Source organism: Pristis pectinata, chromosome 24 (assembly GCF_009764475.1).
Source record: "Pristis pectinata isolate sPriPec2 chromosome 24, sPriPec2.1.pri, whole genome shotgun sequence".
NCBI lineage: Eukaryota > Metazoa > Chordata > Chondrichthyes > Rhinopristiformes > Pristidae > Pristis > Pristis pectinata.
Window position 1 is genome coordinate 28,642,586 of NC_067428.1, and position 19,243 is coordinate 28,661,828.

Here is a 19,243-nt window from a genome sequence, read left to right on the forward strand (position 1 = left end):
TAGGTTTGGGAGAAGCTGTCAAGGAACAAAATGAGTACCAACTTAGTTTTGATACCAATTTCTCCAGGGTCTCGGTAGCTTGCTTCTGCTTGTGTTTATTAACAATGCACATCCTGGATGTTTTGTTTGCAGATCAGAAGTACTATGCATAATGATTGTAAACTCCCAATTGTGGGACACTCCTTCAAATAAAATAATACCTTTTTGATCCAATGAAACTTTGCCTTTTCACAAATTTATTTTTGTTTTTCAGATTATCAAGTCCAATGCCACATTCCACAAACAGTTTAAAGACCTTCCTGAAACTGAGAATGTGATTGACAGTAAGTTTTTGTATAGAGGATGGATAGGGACTGGAGTTTCCAAGGCTGATTTGGCAGTGTTGCTGTTGTGTAATATTTGTCTTCGGAGAAGATCATTCCTAATGAAGGAGGGGTAAAAAATTTCTCCAGAACTATTTGTAATAAAATGGACTCTAATTTCACCCAAACTAAGATCTAAAAGTATAACTTATGAATTTTGCACCCTAGATTCTGACGGTCTTTACAGTCAGTTATATAACCAGATCTTGTGTTTTCTAATAGGTTTCAAATGTGCCTTGCATAAGGAAGTCCCATACCATGGCAAGATGTATGTTACAGACAATTTTATCTGTTTCTACAGCAGCATTTTAAAGGAAACCAAGGTACGTTTGTTTTAAAAAGCCTTGTTTCATTTTACAGTGGCTTCAAATAAAATCTCCACAATAATGGCAAATATCTTGACCACAGCTGTAGAATCAGAGTTATTATCACTGAAATATGTCATGAAATTTGTTGTTTTGTGGCAGCAGTACAGTGCAAGACATAAGAATTACTACAAGTTACAACAAAAATAGTGAATAAGAGGAATAGCGAGGTAGTGTTCATGGACTGTTCAGAAATCCAATGGCGGAGGGGAAGAAGCTGTTCCTGAAACGTTGAGTGTGGGTCTTCAGGCTCCTGTACCTCCTCCCCGATGGTAGTAATGAAAAGAGGACATGTCCTGGTTGGTGAGGGTCCTTAATGATGGATGCCATCTTTTTGAGACACCGCCTCTTGGAGATGTCCTCTACGGTGGGGAGGGGTGTGCCCGTGATGGATCTGGCTGAGTCTACAACCCTCTGCAGCTTGTTTAGATCCTGCACATTGCAGTGTTCATACCAGGCGGTGATGCAACCAGTCAGAATGCTCTCCACTGTACATCTGTAAGGGTTTTGGTGACATAGCAAAGGGTGATTATTCAAAATGCTGTTTTGTTGGGTTTTGGGAGGTGCCTCAGGCTTCAATAGCATTGAACTTATTTGAGAAAAGTGGAAGTTATGACTACATTAGTATTAATTAGTATAAAATAAAAATCAAAAGACTGCAGGTGCTGGATATCTGAAATATTAAAAAAAGCTTGGAAACACTCAGCAGGTCAGGCAGCATCTGTGGAAAGAGAAACAGTTAATGTTTCAGGACTTAAAACATTAACTGTTTCTCTTTCCACAATTGCTGCCTGATCTGCTGAGTGTTTCCAGCATTTTGGTTTTTGTATCATAAACACGATATTCTGATTTCTTTGTCACTCTTCCTCTGAAGGATGGAAGTGCAAGGTTATGCTAAAGAAGTGATTGATTGTACATGATGTAAAGTGGATCAGGGAGCTGAAGAAGCATCATCTAACCTTTCACTTGTCTTTATATTCAGCTTGTTGTTCCGGTCACTGATGTGGTTGTGTTGAAGAAGCAGAACATAGCCCTCCTTGTCCCCAATGCCCTTTGTATCAAGACATCGGAAGGAGAGAAGGCAAGTTTTGATCAGAATATGTTGTGACTGAAATGGTCTTTGAGTTTAATGGTGCATTGGTACAATGACTAATCAGCAGACAGCCTTTTATTCTGGAATTCCCCCTTTGTAAACCTTGGGATAGAAAGTTTATCTCCTAATTAGGAGAGATCTTCTGTTACTTTTAATCTCTCCGCACCCGTTCCTGGGACATGCATTTTATTTCAGTGAGGCCCCAGGAGCAATCTTCTGCTGGGAGCCTGGGTCTTGATTCTTTGTCATGGCTGAATGTAGCGGGGGTTCTCAGAGCAGGTGGGCTACTGACTGGTGAGACCCTCCCCACAGGTTTGCCAGTTGTTGAAGCTGTTGCCGTTAATCATAAAGTCAGAGTGAAACGGCATGGAAACGAGCCCCCTGGCCCATTGAGTCTGCACCAAACATGAAGCATCCATTTACACTAATTCAACATTAATCCCATTTTTATTTTAGTTCTCGCCACATTCTCATCAACTCCCCCCAGATTCTACCACTCACCTACATGCTAGGGGAAAATTACAGTGGCCAATTAACCTACTGACCTGCTTGTCTTTGGGACGTGGAGGGAAACCAGAGTACCTGGAAAAAACCCATGTGGTCAGACTCTTCACATACAGCACCAGAGGATGGGATTGTATACAGTGTCTGGGATTGCACACGGAGATTGTCTCTGGCACTGTGAAGTAGCAGCTCTGCAAGCTGCACCACTGTGCTGCCCTAATGGGGTCACCTGGTTTTTATGTTCACAGATGTTAAGTAACACTCAAAACCTGCGTTAACAAAATATTGACTTAAGACTTTTGTTTCAAGCTGGGAGCTTGCAGAAACTCTTGCTGATCCATTAGACATTCTGCAGTCTACCTGTGCAATACAGGAGCAGCCACAGTCCGTGCTAGCCAGGTGGATGAGGCTGCAGTTAGTTAAGGATGACACCAACACTGAACATGTGCTGGGATCTCAAGTGGGGTGGGGTAGAAGATGTCTCCCATTATCTCCTTCCTCCTTCAGTGCCAAATTTCGATTGGAAATGCAGTTGCACAGTAAAATATCTGAATACATTTGTATAAAGTTTTATATAAATGTGTGATTATTGAAGGTTTTATGGTTTGGTTTTATTTAAATCCTAATTAAAATTTGGGATTGCAACAATGGTTTACAGAACACTAATTTTGTTTTGACCTTTTTTCTTTCAGCATTTGTTTGCATCACTAAGATCAAGAGACTTTACTTTTAAAGTTCTGAAAACAGTTTGTTCCCATCTGGAGGTAAATTTTCAGGCATCACTTACTATTTAAAAATCATGTCTTAATATTGGAGAAAAGCAGTACAAAGTTCCATTCAGTTCCAATCGCCCCTTTCACATCCCCTTACCGGTGGTGCTGCCAATTTTCTCAGACTCCTAATTCTACCCCTCTCGGTTATTCCATTACTGTCACTTTAGCATTTCTTTTTGCACTACTTCACATTGCGCTACAATCTTTACACACACTTGTTTTGCACTCATCACTGTATTTATTATTACCACGTATACTGTTTACTGAGCTTCATGCGAGCAAGGAATTTTATTGCATGCTGGTGTATACGACACTAAACTAATCTGAATCAGTGTTTGCATCATCATGTACTACAGTGCAAACTAACTTAAATTGCTCTTGTATTTATGCTAATATCTTTTTCAGAATACAAGTTCCACCAATAGCCCTCAGATTTCAACACCTGAAAATAGCTATGATGCTGAGTCTAAAATATTACAGGTGAGATGATCTACAACTACTTAGTGTAATATGTTTTCAGTAACGTTGGAGGCAGGGCTAGAATTTAATGCATGATGTATTTGTGCACTTTGCAGTGTCTTAATGCTTTACAGTCTCACAACTGTTATTCAAGATTGTCTGTAAAATGAGGTTTTATCCAAATTGAATAATGGATTCCAGTTAACTGTTAATTACTATAGGAAGTCTGTATTTTTTTCCCCCCAAAAAGGAACTGAATCAATCTAGTTTTGAAGAGAAAAGCCAAGAGCTGGACACAGTTGACTGCATTCCAGATTCATCACAATCAACGTCCAGCACAGGTTAGCAGCACTAAAATTTATTTGTAATGTAGGGACCAAACTTTTGATGGTGTTGCCACAGAATGTCTGTTCTGGTTTGGATGTTCTAATAATGTCCATGGTAATTACCTTTTTACCTCCTTGACGCACCTGTACAAAATACAGACGTGGGCTTCTGTCGGATAAATGGCATTCTCCAATGAGACAATCTGGCATTGTCATTATTGCATCTTCTAACACCAAAATCTGGGGTTGCCAATGGCCATCAGGTTTAACTAGCCGGCCCCATAAATACTGTGGCCACACAAGTAGGTCAAGGCTTGGTACCTTGTGAACCATCACCTGCCTCTTCAAAACCTTTCCACCATTTAAAATGCATGAGTCAGGATATTGTTGGATTATTTTCTCCATTTGATGAAGTGAAATATTTTAAATTCAGCACGATCCAGCAGAAAGCTGCTCTCACTTGATTACCTACCAATCTGAAAGGGGAAAAAGAATCACTTGTTTCATCACTGGAGCATCTTTTTTCAAAAAAAAATCCATTGCAGCATCCCTCCAAGGCTTCACTGACTGCATTTCCCAAACCCATAATCTCTACTACCATGAAGGTATAAAGGCAGTAAATGCAAGATTTCCTCCAAGTTGGACAACATTTTGACTTGGGAATTTATCATTTATTCATCAATTTATCTAATTCCTAGAACTCCTTGTTCAACGGCTCAGTGAAAAGCACTGTTGTAGATAAAGGTACCACCTTCTCAGACAACTATAGGTGGGCCATAAATGCTAGCCAAGCCAGTATTGCCTATACTGCTTTAATTGCACTCGGGATATTTGCCCTTCCACTTCATTATGAATTTCAGAACAAAACTTATTAAATTCTGTGTGGGAAAAAGCACCACTGGCTTTACAAACCATTGGTCTAACAAGCCCATTTCACCCCAAACCACCCCACTTCATCTCTGAATATTGATTCTTTCTCATTTGTCTTTATTTCCTTTTGCTCTCTCTGTTCCTTTGTAAGTTCCTATGCTTGACAAGTTCATACTTTCCTTCCTTTTACAGATACTGCCCGACTTGCTATGTATTCAATTACTTCAGTTGAAATGATTTGGGTTTCTCGAACAACAGTATTCCCTGACTGTGTAGTTTTTCCCCTGTGCTTTCTGCAGATTCTGCTGACGTATCCAGAAACAAGGCTCTTTGTAATGAGAAGAAAGGTCAACCTATTGAAGAAACCTTGTACAGCAATGGTAAAGATTATTCACTGCATCACCTGACATTATGGCAGCAAAATGGAATGTCTGCTTGTTAAACGTACAGAAAGATGCTCAACTATAGCTGGCCTCCACCTTTTTGTGCCCTAGTATCAATGAAAATCATTATTCTTAATCCCTTTGCCCACTTGCCTGTACTACTACTTTTAGTGCAAGGGATGCAAAATCAGATGGATATGGCTAACAATTGGTTTCACCATTCACTGTCAGATCTGGCTGACACTAAGGGACTCTGCTCTTGTTCTCCAAAACAGATCATTCTATTTTGGGACAATCCTGGAACAAAGATGAGCTCCAGTGCTTTTTCCTTTATTGTAAAACATCTTAAAAGTCTTTTTCTATGTCTCCAAAGCAAGTGCAGGGCTCCATGGATTCAGTGTTCCAGGTCTGTCTTTTATCAGAACCAGTGAAAGAGCTGATGAAAGGTTATTGAACTGATGTGTAAGCTCACTTTCTGTCTCCAGATTCTGTCTGACCCGAGTACTTCCAGGATTTTCTTTTCTTGTTTTAGCTGAGTTCCCTTTCACCAACCAGAAATATAATATAATCTCATTTTTCATACTTTGTCATGTAGAAATGAGCCTCTAATGGCTCTCAAAGTAAATTGGTTTATTATTGTCACATGTACTGAGGTACAGTGAAAAGCTTTGTTTTGCATGCCATCCATACAGATCATTTCATTACAACAGTGCATCGAGGTGATACAAGGGAAAACAATAACAGAATAAAGTGTTTCAGTTACAGAGAAAGTGCAGTGCAGGCATACAATAAGGTCCAAGGCCATAATGAGGCAGATTGTCAGGTTAAGTCTATCTTATCGTACTAGAGGACCATTCAGTAGTCTTATAACAGCGGGATAGTGCTACGTGCTTTCAGACTTTTGTATCTTCTGCCTGATGGGAGGGGGGAGAAGGGAGGATGTTTGGGGTTGGTGGGATCTTTGTCTACACTTCTCACTTCCTCAGTAAAGCAGCCAACATAATCAGAGTTCATGGAGGGGAGGCTGGTTTCTGTGATAGTCTGGGCTGTATCCAATATAGGGTTGATAGAGCATAAAATAGTGACTCCATGCCGTGAGATACGAGACAGTATTGCATTGGCTTTCCATCAACTTCAAGGATGTTTAGCGAAACTACACAATTCAATACATTAGTTTACTTCAAACTAAAACTTGTTTCCAATGAAAATTTGTTCTGTAAAACAAAATCCCTAAATTGCTTCCTTAAGAAAACTTTCATTGTTTTTCTGCCCCCTTGCAGGCAACTCCTGGTTTACGAAAGTTATAAAGAAAGTGAAATCATTTGCTGCATTTCATGAATCGACAACATTTAACACACTCATCATCATCTATGTCCTGCTGTATGTATTTCCCGCATGAATCTATAGCCTTTTAAAAGCCTTTAAGTTTAAGAGAACCTGCAACATTTTCGATGAAGAATATTTGTAGGATATTGCCAAAACAATGGTAATTCAGTAGAATCTATTGTTCCTACCATTTAACTGAGGAGCAGCTGCCCCAAAATAGCATGTGCCCAGATCCTTGGCAGCTTTTAGCCAAGTGTCCAACATGCCGCCTACTTAAGGTTGTGGGGCCTTTGATATTCAAATCCTATGGCTATATATTGGGGCCCAAATTGTCACTTTGGGATAGAAATTGCAATTCTGTCAAACACAGATCCTTGTTTCAGAGGATGAGAAAGATCAGGAGTGCTCCCTCAATTTTGTGCAAAAGTGGTCAAGGTGGAGCATATTTGCTTCCCCTGCCTGCTAATCAAATCTATCATTTTGTAGTCATGGTATCCACTACTGTAGTGTCCTTAAGGTGCACTACTCTGAGCAGCCAGTTTCCTGCCCTTTTCCCACTGACAGCATAGCAATGAGGCACACTGCTCCGTATGGCCCGATCTTCTACTTGGCACTGTCGAAGCAGTCGGAATATTCCCCAGTCAGTTGTGCAATGGTCCGAAACAAGCCATGTATTTCTAAATTGACAAAGCAATTTTTTTCCGAGGGTATTAAAGAATGAATGTGTGGAATTAATGCATAAGTATGGATCATGTGAAACACCAACAACAACTTCAAATAGTCATAGAGCAATACAGCATGAAAACAGGCCCTTCAGCCCAACTCGTCCATGCCGACCATGGTGCCCACCAAGCTAGTCCCATTTACTGGCATTTGGCCCATAATCCCTCTAAACACCACCTATCCATGTACTTATTCCAAATGTCTTTTAAATGTTATTACTGTACCTGCCTCAACCACTTCTGGCAGCTCAAAGATGTTTTATAACCATCATTTAAGATGTGAGATACAGGTAATCAATGATTACTATCATTATAGAATATACTGTGCCATGTTTGATGAAGAGTAACACTTGCAAGTGATTTAGCTACACATCATTCAATAAATAATTTGCATGTTTGCAGGAAGCGGAGTTTTGATGTCAATCCTTTACTTCATTTTCCAGAGTACTGCTGTTGCTGATTTCATCAGGGTACATTGGCTTAAGAATTGTGGCCCTTGAGGAGCAACTGATGTCCATGGGAGCCTGGCCAGAGTTTCATACGCAAAGCGAGTAAGTGCAGTAATAAGCTTAAAATTGACAAGGTTAGAAACTCTTCCTCAGTTGCTGGCACTAAACATGTAAGATGGCAACTGGTTGTATAGTAATGAAGTTTGTAGTGGAATGCAACACAGTGTGCTAATGCAAAATGTGTCTAAATGTACCTAAGGCTAAATTTGTGGGGAATATTTGAGCAGCTGAAACAGTCCAGACTACTACTGAAAGGCATTATTACCGAATAGATGCAATATTACAGTCTGATTTGAAAGGATTTCTATTGCTTCTATTGAATTAACAGATACTTTGGTGCAAAGTATAACTGCTTAAGGCTGAATTAAATGAAAGTATTGTGTATAGGCAATTTTTATGCACATATACAAAAAAAACCCTCTAACTTTTAGCTCCATGGAGGATTTTTCTCATTTTAAAAGAAGAATCAGGCAGCAGGTCTGAAAAAAATCTGGCCAATCAATGTCACAGAGTAAGCAGGAAACCAATTTGTGGAATGCCTCCATGGGGAAGGAGCACACATGTGGACTGGTTCTACACTTTCTCAGTTTGTGTGTGATTACTGTTTTCCATTTTAGTCAATTTGATTGGGTGACCTCAGAATTCTGAATACCATTTTGTTGACTCAATATCAACCAATCTCTCTGCATTTAAAAATAAATCCCTCCTGATTCCCTTTAAAATCCTTTCCTCTCAAACTATGCCCTCTTTTTGATGTCTCTACCATGGGGGAGAAAAAGATTTTGACTATCCTATCTATGATTCTCATAATCTTGTATACTTATCAGATCACCGCTCAGCTTCCTTCACTCTAGGGAAAAGGAACCCAGCATATCCAATCCTTCCCCGTAACTAAAGTCCTCCAATCCAGGCAATATCCTGCTGAATCTCCTCTACACTCTCTCCAGCACAACCACATCTTTGTAATGTGGCAACTAGAATGGGTCATAATACTTCAAGTGCAGTCTAACCAGTGTTTTGTAAGGTTGCAACATGACATCCCTACTCTTGTATTTTATGCCCTGACCTATGAAGGCTAGCATACCATATGCCTTCACCACTCTAGTGACCTGTATTGCTGCTTTCAGGGAACAACAGACTTGGACCTTGCAGTCCCTCTGTTCATCAACATTCCAAAGTGTCCTACCATTTACTATACATGTCCTATTCCTATTTGACTTCCCAAAATGCATCACCTTTTACTTGTCGGGATTAAATTCCATTTGCCAATGCTCTGCCCAAATTTCCATCTGATTTGTATCCTGATGTAACCTTAGATAATCTTCCTTGCTATCTACATCACCAATTTTTGCTCAAGATGTAGTCTTGTCTGTTTTAGGGACTAAACACAGGTTGAGTGACTGTTCTGAGGAATACCTCCATTCAGTTTGCAAGCATTGAATATAACTTCTGGTTCATATCTCATTCTGAAATGTATATCCTTGCCCTCTTGCACTGTTGTAATGAAGCTCAGTGAAATTGAGGAATTGCATTTCATCACCTGACTAAACAAATGACAGCCTTCCAGACAGTAATTCTGATAATGAGCATTTCCAGCCTTTATTCATTTTTAGTTTGGCTTTTTTGGTACCTGCATTATTTTTCTTAATTAATTTCATATAATAATTCTGCTTTGAACAATTGTATAGACCATGTCTCATTATCGTCTCTTTTTGTTTTGCACCATTTATCCCTTTTGTCATTTAATATTTCAGCAAACATTCATGCTACAGGAAAAAATGTCTGCCTCCATAATTCTCACTTAGACAGTAATTTTAAAACTTCTGACCCAAGAATGAAACTTAAACGTAGACAGAGGTAATAATACACACCAAATTAATGTTGTTGCATTATGATCCATGTCCCATGTGAACTTCATTCTATTTTAAGGTTAAGGATGAGAGAGATTATACCAAGGAAATAAAATGAAAACTGGATAGATATGATGGTGGGAACAAAAACTAAAAGATATTAACAAGCATCACTTAACTTTTCTCTTGCCCTCCTTACATGGACAAATTTATGTAAAATTCCACTTATGGCATTAATTATGAACACATTAATTTGTTTCTTGAACAGGTGTTAAGTGGTAGATACTTTACACCATTGCATCAAATACAACTTTTGTCAGAGTTGCAAGTCTATTGGTGAATGCCTTTTTACTGACCATTATTATTTATCTTTGTTTTGCATAGGTACAAAAGCACATGAAGTTGGACCAAACCTCAAAGACAAGGATTTGTACCCTTTTCCTTCAGCTGGATGTCCAGTGGGCATTGTGAATGGCTTTTTTTGACTGGAAAAATACCTCTAAATCTGGAACACTCTTTAGTCTGCAAAACACTAAATATTTAAGTGGTGCTCTACTTATTGTATAGAGACATTTATTGTGAATGGCCTATTATTTTGAGGCAAGTGGCACTTGATGGTTCAAGGAAAATAAGTGAGTTTCAAATCGGTTTGAAAGGATTTGAGCATGAAAACATGACTGAGGCTACATGACCAATTTCTGATGAGCACCAGCAAACAATGTCATGGGGAACCTTGAACTTTTTTTTTGAGGAGGAGGATCTTGAAAATTTCACATTATGAAAAATGTTTACATGGACAATGGAACAATAACAATGCAAAATAATGCTGTTGAGGATTTGGTCTCAATGCCATAGGAGATAGAAATTAAGCAGTAGATTTGAATTTAAATAAGTTTGCCCAAGTTGATTGTGAAGATGAAAATAAATGACTGCAGAATAGTCTTGATTAATTGTTTGCAGCAATGGGAATTGCAACAGGTTTATTCCATTCTGCAGGGATTGAATTTTGACTGTCGTATGCAATACTCAACCTGAAACTAGAACGAAGGAAACATTTTTTTAAAATCCTGTGATAAATGGAAGTAAATATATGCAACTAAAATGCAAAACAAGAAACTAACTTCTCCCTGACATTCACTACACATCAAGTTTATATGCATTATATGAATTTGTTAAATTGATCACACTCTGGAAACATTAAAAATTTTAAAACCTAGCTTTTTTTAAATTTAAAATTGTCTAAAAGCCCTCAAAACTTGTTCTGACCTTTTCATTAAAAGTTAATGGCTGATATTTAAAATGAACCTCTCCCTACTCAACTCCTGTAATCTTTGAGTTTAATAGATTTTTTAAAAACTTAATCTTGAATATACTCATGCACAGTTCTCTGGCCTAACGAATTCTAAATACTTACGAATTAGTGAAGAAATTCCAGCTCATCTTGGTCTCCTTGAGTGTATTCTATTATGACATACCATCTATATTGCATTATATTTACATAACATACTCCTATTTGAGCAGGACCTGGAATTTAGAAATATAGTCTAAGCAAAGGTATAAATCATCTGGAACTATGGATCAGGTTTAATCTAAAGCCAGGGGAAAGGTCAGTTAACATCTTTAAAATGACTTGTGTTCTGCTGACAACTTTCACAATTTGTAGGCTGACATACAGAACACTTGATACAAATTTACTGTATTTCAAGTTTCACTGTTAGCAGGAAATGGAATCATACTTGAGATGGTGCTAAGAAAGTAAAAGAGTGATTAGAATGAAGTTAGAAACTAAGTCACACAACTATAATATATGAAATGTTGACATGTCATTTGCTCTTTTTATATCCTCCCATGGACAAATGAAGCAGGAAAAATATAATACTAAAGATGAGTTTGCAGTAGGCCTCAGCATAAACTTCAATGAAAAAATACTACACAAACTAATGTGGTCTAGTCATCATGTTTACAAGTATGAACTGTGTTAAAAGTTATATATTTATAGGACATTTCCTATAAACATAATCACAATACCTAATCTCAGAGTTTGCAGAAGGTCCATATTGTCTCAATATATTATTCATAATTTTTCCTTCAGTCCTAAACTTCACCACAATGAATAAATCCTGATTTTAACCATGTATATCCCAGTGCTTTAAAAAAAGAAAGATTAAAGAGGTCAAGTCTAAAGAACACGGTGCAAATAAGTTCCATGTTCAGGAGTAAGGAGCACAATATCCCACACTCAGCACCAAGATGGTTGTACAAGGCATGCAGTTTTGTGCGAGTGAAGGTACATCTATTTCCCTAGGTCATTGCCTTTAACTCTCTTACTCCAAACAATAAGCCTATTTTATCCAGCCATTCCAATTATATCAGCTGCTTCTGGTCCTCAATGCCCAGAGTGACAAACAGTTTAAAAATGGAACGACTCTATCAAATTTAATTCATTTGATTGAGCTTTTAACACAATGTCATCCAAACCTAGTATGCTACAAAATTATAATAAAACATCCTGTGAGATGTTGTGGGTCATTTGCCTTTGGACGGTGTGGAATGCTGGGCCAGCTAGTGGTGGCAAGTGTGCTTGAAGGGTGGTGAGAAAGCCTCTTCCCTCTGGTCGCAAAGCAAAGCTGGAGAAGCACGCACTTCAGAATCTGACAGCTAACAGTGCCTGTGGAAAACAAAGCTTCCCAGTACAAATATTGTTTCTGTTCTATTTATGTTTTATGCTGATTTCACAGTATTTCCATATGTTAATGCAATCATTAATAACAGGGCTTTGATTTAAGAATTTTCTATTATAAGTTTATAAAAGAAATGTAATGATTCTATTGAACCTGCACTAATTTATGTTCCATTTCTGTGAAATGATATTTTGTAGTCTAAACTATCAGCAATAAAAATAATAGTGTACTATTGTTTGTCATTTCTTTCCAGATTTTTGTTTTGATTAGCAAGATTCATTTGAATTTCAGACAATGATGGAAAGCCATTTGGCAAAGACTGCCAAGTTGGTGTTTTGGTTCTGATATTTATAAGAGAGGAGGATGGCTTGTCGTTGGCAGATAAATGTGGAAATAACAGAAAATGTGGCAGGGGAAGAGGTTGCACCAAAGGGTCATTGGGCTATATGGAGTGGTGGGTTGTCTAATAATGGCATGCCTTGAGCCTCGCCCTCTACATCCAGCATCTCTTTAGCCAGTTATGTTAAATGATCGTCAAAACCCGAGGAATACAACCTCATTCCCATTTAAAATACTGATATCTCTCTGAGTAACATGTTCCAAAAAGACCCATAGAAGGGCAAGAACAGCAAGTGCACTGGGCATCACCATGTAATTTACTAATCTGCTTTGGGAATATATTCCCCTTCCTTTATTGCTTTTGGTTAAATATCCTGGAGCTCCCTACCTAACAGCATTGCCTGTGACTTCATCACAAAGTTTACACAATTCAGAAAGGTGGTTCGTCAGCACTTTCATGGACAATTAGGCACAAGCAATAAAACGCTGGCCTTGCCAATGATGTCCAGATACAGAAAAGTTAATAAACAAAAAACTGGCTCTTCACTTAAAGGTTAAATATTAACATATCAATGCACCTCAAGTTGTTCAATCAAAGTGATTTAATTTTAAATAACCCTCTTTACAAATCCATTTTTGAGCATTAACAACCAAGGGCACTATCACTCTGGCATTAATTGTTTTCTAATTTGTATCTGTGACTGTTCTTGCATTCCACTGTTCATCAACTCCTCAATAAAAAAACTAATGTTAGTACATATTTTATACACGCACATATAATGAATCCTCAAAGCATTAGTAAAGGGATACAGTTTCCCCATATATCTTTTTCTCATTATTGAGAAGTGCTTGTGCAAAAATATCCTAATTGCATCGATTAGTAAATTTTAACAGAGGTAGGCCAACCAACTTCATCCACAGTTCTGCAAGCTATGAGCGGGCATACTTTGTGTTTATTGAAAGTGTCAGCCTTGGCTGGAAATGTTTTTGACTGTTAAACCTTATTCAGCATTTCCAACAAGGAGTCATATTCATAGGAACAGGGAGATGAAGGCCTGGTTGGTCTAAAGCCATTATCACCCTCATTGCAAATTTTGAATTAGTGAATTTACCCTTGATGGTGTAGTAGAACAAGAAAAATAACATTTCTTGGGAAGAAATGTCATCTTACAAAAACTATGAGGAAACAAAAGGGAGCGGTAAATTAAACAGTGTTTCTTGGAAAAGTCTACCTTATCATAATTAATTTCAGTTATCATGCATACTTCAATCATACTCTATTAAGTGTGACCAATACACAGTGATTTGACAGATACGATAAATCACACAAGAGGTGACAATAGCACACTTATCTATTTTGCACACATTTTAGCTTTTAATTCAATGAGGCATTAGAACCTCAGTCTCCCAATAACTGGACAATTTTCAGAGCCGTATGGCAGTTGAGATTTTGCTCATTGCTGGAATCCTACGTGATAAGCACCTTATCCCACTGGAAAATCATAAATTATGTATATTGATATATCTTGAAACGGATGGGAACAGCTAGAACAGAAGAGCTTGCCTCAAATTGGCTATTTCATTAACATATTTATTAGTGAGGGGTGAGTAAAAAAGTTCATCCCTTTCCAGTTCTTTCTCTTCCTATGTACAAGAGGTCCAAAATAAATGATGCTCATTTGATATAGATGTTGTCAGTTGATAAGCAAAAAGAAAATATAGTACAGATAAAGAAAATATAACAGTGATATAAAGACAAATTTATTTTACTCATTCCCAACCTGCTTTCGTCATTTTTTCACCCCAGACTTCAGCTTCCAGGAGTGCCTGTTCCAATTCTACATTTTTTTTATTCTTTCCTCAACACTACTACAAGTAAAATGTTTCCCAATGTGAACCCCTATATCAGACAAGCCCTGGAAAGTGGAAGAGCCAAAGAGCATGTCGAGCAGATCAGATTGCTTGCACCCAGATATTTGCACCGCCACACTGAGTTGAATTCATCTCACTTTGCCAAACAATATTTGATGCATTAATTTGCCTCTGATGATGATCAAGGCCAGATTCCTAATCCACTGGTTGAGTGGCTCCAGAAAGACTACAGGCGTATAAATCAGGTAAAGGAACCTTAATGAAGCTTGACCAAATGATTACCTTAAAATATATCATGAAATAATCTTAAGATTCAATATTCTTGTTTAAGGTTATGATATCCAAGCAGTTTGAATTGTTTTACATTAACCAGTCCAAAGCACTCTAACAGTTTCAGAGACCAACACCTGTCTTAGGATACATGGTACACTACAGATTGATCAGTACAGAAGCTACTTGCCAAGGTAATCAAAGAAATCAGATAGTAAAAACATTATGTAACATTTGAGCATCAGAGAAGTTAATAAAATGGCACAAGACATTTAAGGATCTACTGTTGACGTGAAATGTCCTGAGAATAAAAGAAGCTTAAAGGCTTCTCAAAAATATCCTCTGGTGAGTCCTTTATATAAAATGAAGTTATGATCAATATCCAAGACTGAGGGGAAGACTAATTTACAATGAAACCCTCCCCTAACTGACTTATTAACAGATATGTAAAGCAGAGAGCCACATATGATTTATAATTGGTCTGGTTGTTAGTTTTTAAACAGTACAACTATAATGCCCTAGGGGGTGCATTAAAGCGGCTGTGTGTGTTTGTGCGCATACACCCATGTGATTGTGGCAAGCACCACCACCTCCCTCACCTTGGCAGTGAAACTCATGTCCATAGAGCAGGTCTTGGACATCTTGTGGTCACAGAGGACTGTCCTTCACCTGATCTGACCACTGCAGAAGTAGCTGAGGAAATCAGTTTGGCTCCAAATGATGGGTGAGGATTGTGTGTCGTGTGGTGGAGACAGTTACAATAATCTGCTTTTATAATATATTGTGACTGCAGCTTTTTTACCAATTCCTGTTTTCTGGTGCTCAAACTAAGCTGCGGTATATAACAGGTGTCATACTTTAAATAACTACCTATATCTTCTTGTTACTTGAAGTTTCAGTCAAATCTTCTCAGGTTAGATTTGTCGTATTGCATGAGTTTACATTCACTAGGCTTATGACATTTTCTCCAGATTTATCAATGCTTTTAACTGTTTTGGGTGTTACAAATACTATCTTTTATACATCTGCTTGCAAAAGATAAAGTCTTATTTCTTTGGCTATTGACTAATTTGAGTGATACAATTTATTGAATGGTTTTGCTCTTTGATATCAATGATCCTATATAGCATGCTAATGAATTACAATTTCAATTGTAAGAAATAAAAACTTGAATGTTGTTGGTAATTGCAATTATTTGTTCAGCTTCAAATATCAACAACCTCAGATACTCCAGGTCTAATTTAACCTTCTTTGACAATTTAATCAATATTTAATCCCTGGACTCGGGACCAACAATGGTTAGGACTATGAGTTTAGGTTGTTCAAAGGCCTATTTTCTCAGAGTGCTAACTATGATGCCCGTGATTATTAACATCAAGTCTTTTTCTTCCGAAATGAAGAAGGATTATTAAAAACATCAGAGGGTTAAATACATTCTGCTGTTCCAGCAGACTCCCATTCTTGCTCCATTGGGAGACCAGTAGAACAGCCAAAAAGAATAGACCAAAATATTCATGCAGGACCTCTCATCTTGTAGGGGAGCATAATTGGTGGAAGTATTTCTGCTCATTTCACTGCTCAAGTAGCATCTTATGCTTATAATGACAAAGAAGGATGCCATTCAGCTAATTGGGACCCTGCCAGCTCCCAGGGGAGTAATTCCATTAATTCCATTCACCCTCTCCTTATTTCCCTGCACCTTATTCTCTCATTCATGCCCGTCAACTCCCCTTTGATTCTTTTTGTCATTAATTGACACCAAGGGTTAATTTACAGCAGCTAATTAATTCACCTGCACAACAACAACCTCTTGCTCAACATCAGCAAAACTAAAGAGTTGACTGTTGACTTCAGGAAGGGGAAGAAAGGTGAACATACACCAGTCTACATTGGGGGATCGGTGGTGGAGAGAGTCAGCGGCTTTAAATTCCTGGGCGTTAACATATCGGATGACCTGTCCCGGGTCCAACACATTGATGCAATCGTAAGGAAAGAGCGCCAGGGTCTTTACTTTCTTAGAAGGTTAAGGAGGTTTGGCTTGTCACTGAACACTCTAATAAACTTCTACAGATGTATTGTTGAAGGTATCCTGACTGGTTGCATCATGGTCTGGTACACCAATTCGAATGCACAGGAACGCAAGAAGCTGCAGAGAGTAGTGGACTCAGCCCAATACATCACAGGCACATCCCTCTCCACCATCAGTAGTATCTGCAGGAGGCACTGCCTCAAGAAGGTAATATCCATCATCAAAGATCCCCACCACCCGGGCCATGCCATCTTTTTGCAGCTACCATCGGGCAGGAGGTACAGAAGCCTAAAGTCCCACACCACCAGGTTCAAGAACAGCTACTTCCCTTCAACCATTTGGTTCTTGAACCAACTGGGAAAACTCTAATCACCACTACAGTTTAAGAACACTATGACCACTCTGATCACTTTGCATTACAATAGACTTTTTTTTGTTCTAATGTGTTTTTTTTCTTGTAAAAATTGTGTATAATTTATGTTTAATTAATGTTTTTCTTGTGACTGCTACTTATCTGATGCTATGTGCCTGCAATGCTGCTGCAAGTAAGCTTTTCATTGCACCCGTGCATATGACAATACACTCTGACTTTGATCTTTAGGATGTGGGTCGAAGTCAGAGCATTTCGAGGAAACCTAGGCATTCATGGAGAAGAATGTGCAAACTCCATATAACTAACACCCAAAGTCAGGATTGAACCCAGGTCCCTGTAGCAGTACTCACTGCCCTACCATTATGCCGCCTCTATCTCATTACTATTTGATTCCAATATTTTGCTTTTGACCAAAGCTCTCAACTGTTCTGGTCAAAAACAGGACCATATTTCTCTCCTATTTTATAAAGGCAGAATGTCCTCCAAATTCTCTACTTGTTTTTGAATGAATGCTGAGCTCCATTTCATTAAGGATGCCCAAACAGTGGGGAGAGAGCAGACCAGGTTTACCAAAATCTTATCTGAAGAGGGTTATATTACAAGGAAAAAAAATGCAAACTACAGTTGTTCCTTGGATTTTAGAAAGTTAACATGTTGTGATTAATGTATTCAAGTTATCACCAAGAAGGTAAATCATGAGAAACAATTTCTGTTGGTAAATCAGTCTAGAACATAGTTTAAAAATAACAGCCAGGTTCTTTCAGAGGTGAAATTGGAAAACACTTCTACAAGGAGAGGGCGAGAGACGTGTGGAACTCTTCTGCTTACAGCATGTTAGTTATTATTGCTAAGAGTCTGATAGATTGTTGTTAACCTAAAACATTAAGGGATCAGGAGAAAAGGCAGGTATATAGTGTTAAGTCAAAAATCAAAATGTTGGAACAGACTCGACGAACTACATCGCCTCCTTCTGTTCAAGTACTATTTATCCACAGGAATACATTAATCACCAAGTATCCCTGTGAGATAATTTGCTTTCCTGCTGCAAATATTTCTCACATAATATTTCTTCTTTCCAAAATATCCAGAAACTCCAATTGCCAGATACTAATATCCTCCACGGTACCAGTTAATGAATACTTCAATATTTTGTTTTCTTTCCCTTGGCTATAATTTCCAAAAGTGTGCACATAGTCAAAGTTTTCCTACAATTTCCTGCCCCCTCTGTTCCAGCAACCAATCAGAATGGGAACCCTAGATGCTTTCCCCCTTCCTAACCTAGGTACTGTAAAGACCAAGAAGCCAAGTAATGGTCTATCAAAGAGTAGTGCTCATCCACCTGAGGGCGCTCTGACACAGGTACATGCCGTTCATAATTAGAAATTTGTTTTGCCACAGCAGAACAAGACATAAAGTTACTATAAATTACAAAAATAAATTCCTGTACCTCCTCCTTGATGGTGGTAACAAGAAGAGAGCATGTCCCGGGTGGTGAGCGTCCTTAATGACGGATGCTGCCTTCTTGAGGCACTGCATCTTGAAGATGTCCTTGATGGTGGAGGGTTGTGCCTGTGATGGAGCTGGCTGAGTCTACAGCCCTCTCGTGATCCTGTGCATTGGAGCCTCCATACTAGGCTGTGATGTAACCAGTCAGAATGCTCTCCACTGTACATCTATCAAAATTTGCAAGAGTCTTTGATGACATACCGAATCTCCTCAAACTTCTAACGAAGTAGAGCCACTAGTGTTAATATGTTGGGACCAGGATAGATCCTCCGAGATGTTGACACCTAGGAACTTGAAGCGGCTCACCTTTTCCACTGCTGACCCCTCATTGAGGACTGGTGTGTGTTTCCCGACTTCCCCTTCCTGAAGTCCACAATCAATTCCTTGGTCTTGTTTGATGTTGAGTACGAGATTATTGTTGCAACACCACTCAACCAGCTGCTCTATCTCACTCCTGTACACCTCCTCGTCGTCATCTGAGATTCTGCCAACAACAGTGGTGTCATCGGCAAATTTATGGATGGTGTTTGAGCTGCGCTTAGCCACACAGTCATGAGTGTAGAAAGAGAAGAGCAGTGGGCTAAGCACATATCCTTGAGGTGTGCCTGTGTTGATTCAGTACAATACTGAC

The 19,243-nt window shown here is 38.5% G+C and overlaps 1 protein-coding gene and 1 long non-coding RNA gene across 6 annotated transcripts in view; one reads left to right on the forward strand and one right to left on the reverse strand.

Annotated features, from left to right (window-relative positions):
• The window catches only part of si:zfos-943e10.1 (GRAM domain-containing protein 2B), a 72,773-nt gene extending 60,318 nt beyond the window's left edge, over positions 1 to 12,455 (forward strand). For all 4 annotated transcript variants that reach the window (XM_052038245.1, XM_052038247.1, XM_052038246.1 and 1 more), the window contains 10 exons: positions 254 to 323; positions 585 to 685; positions 1,710 to 1,808; positions 3,017 to 3,088; positions 3,503 to 3,577; positions 3,807 to 3,897; positions 5,052 to 5,132; positions 6,416 to 6,515; positions 7,627 to 7,734; positions 9,927 to 12,455. In XM_052038245.1, the coding sequence (XP_051894205.1) occupies positions 254 to 323; positions 585 to 685; positions 1,710 to 1,808; positions 3,017 to 3,088; positions 3,503 to 3,577; positions 3,807 to 3,897; positions 5,052 to 5,132; positions 6,416 to 6,515; positions 7,627 to 7,734; positions 9,927 to 9,942 (813 nt within the window). In that variant the 3' untranslated portion in view covers positions 9,943 to 12,455. The remainder of the gene's footprint in view (positions 1 to 253; positions 324 to 584; positions 686 to 1,709; positions 1,809 to 3,016; positions 3,089 to 3,502; positions 3,578 to 3,806; positions 3,898 to 5,051; positions 5,133 to 6,415; positions 6,516 to 7,626; positions 7,735 to 9,926) is intronic.
• Positions 1 to 19,243, reverse strand: part of LOC127582690 (uncharacterized) — a 68,663-nt gene that overhangs the window by 26,562 nt on the left and 22,858 nt on the right. The gene's annotated exons all lie outside the window — the stretch shown is intronic.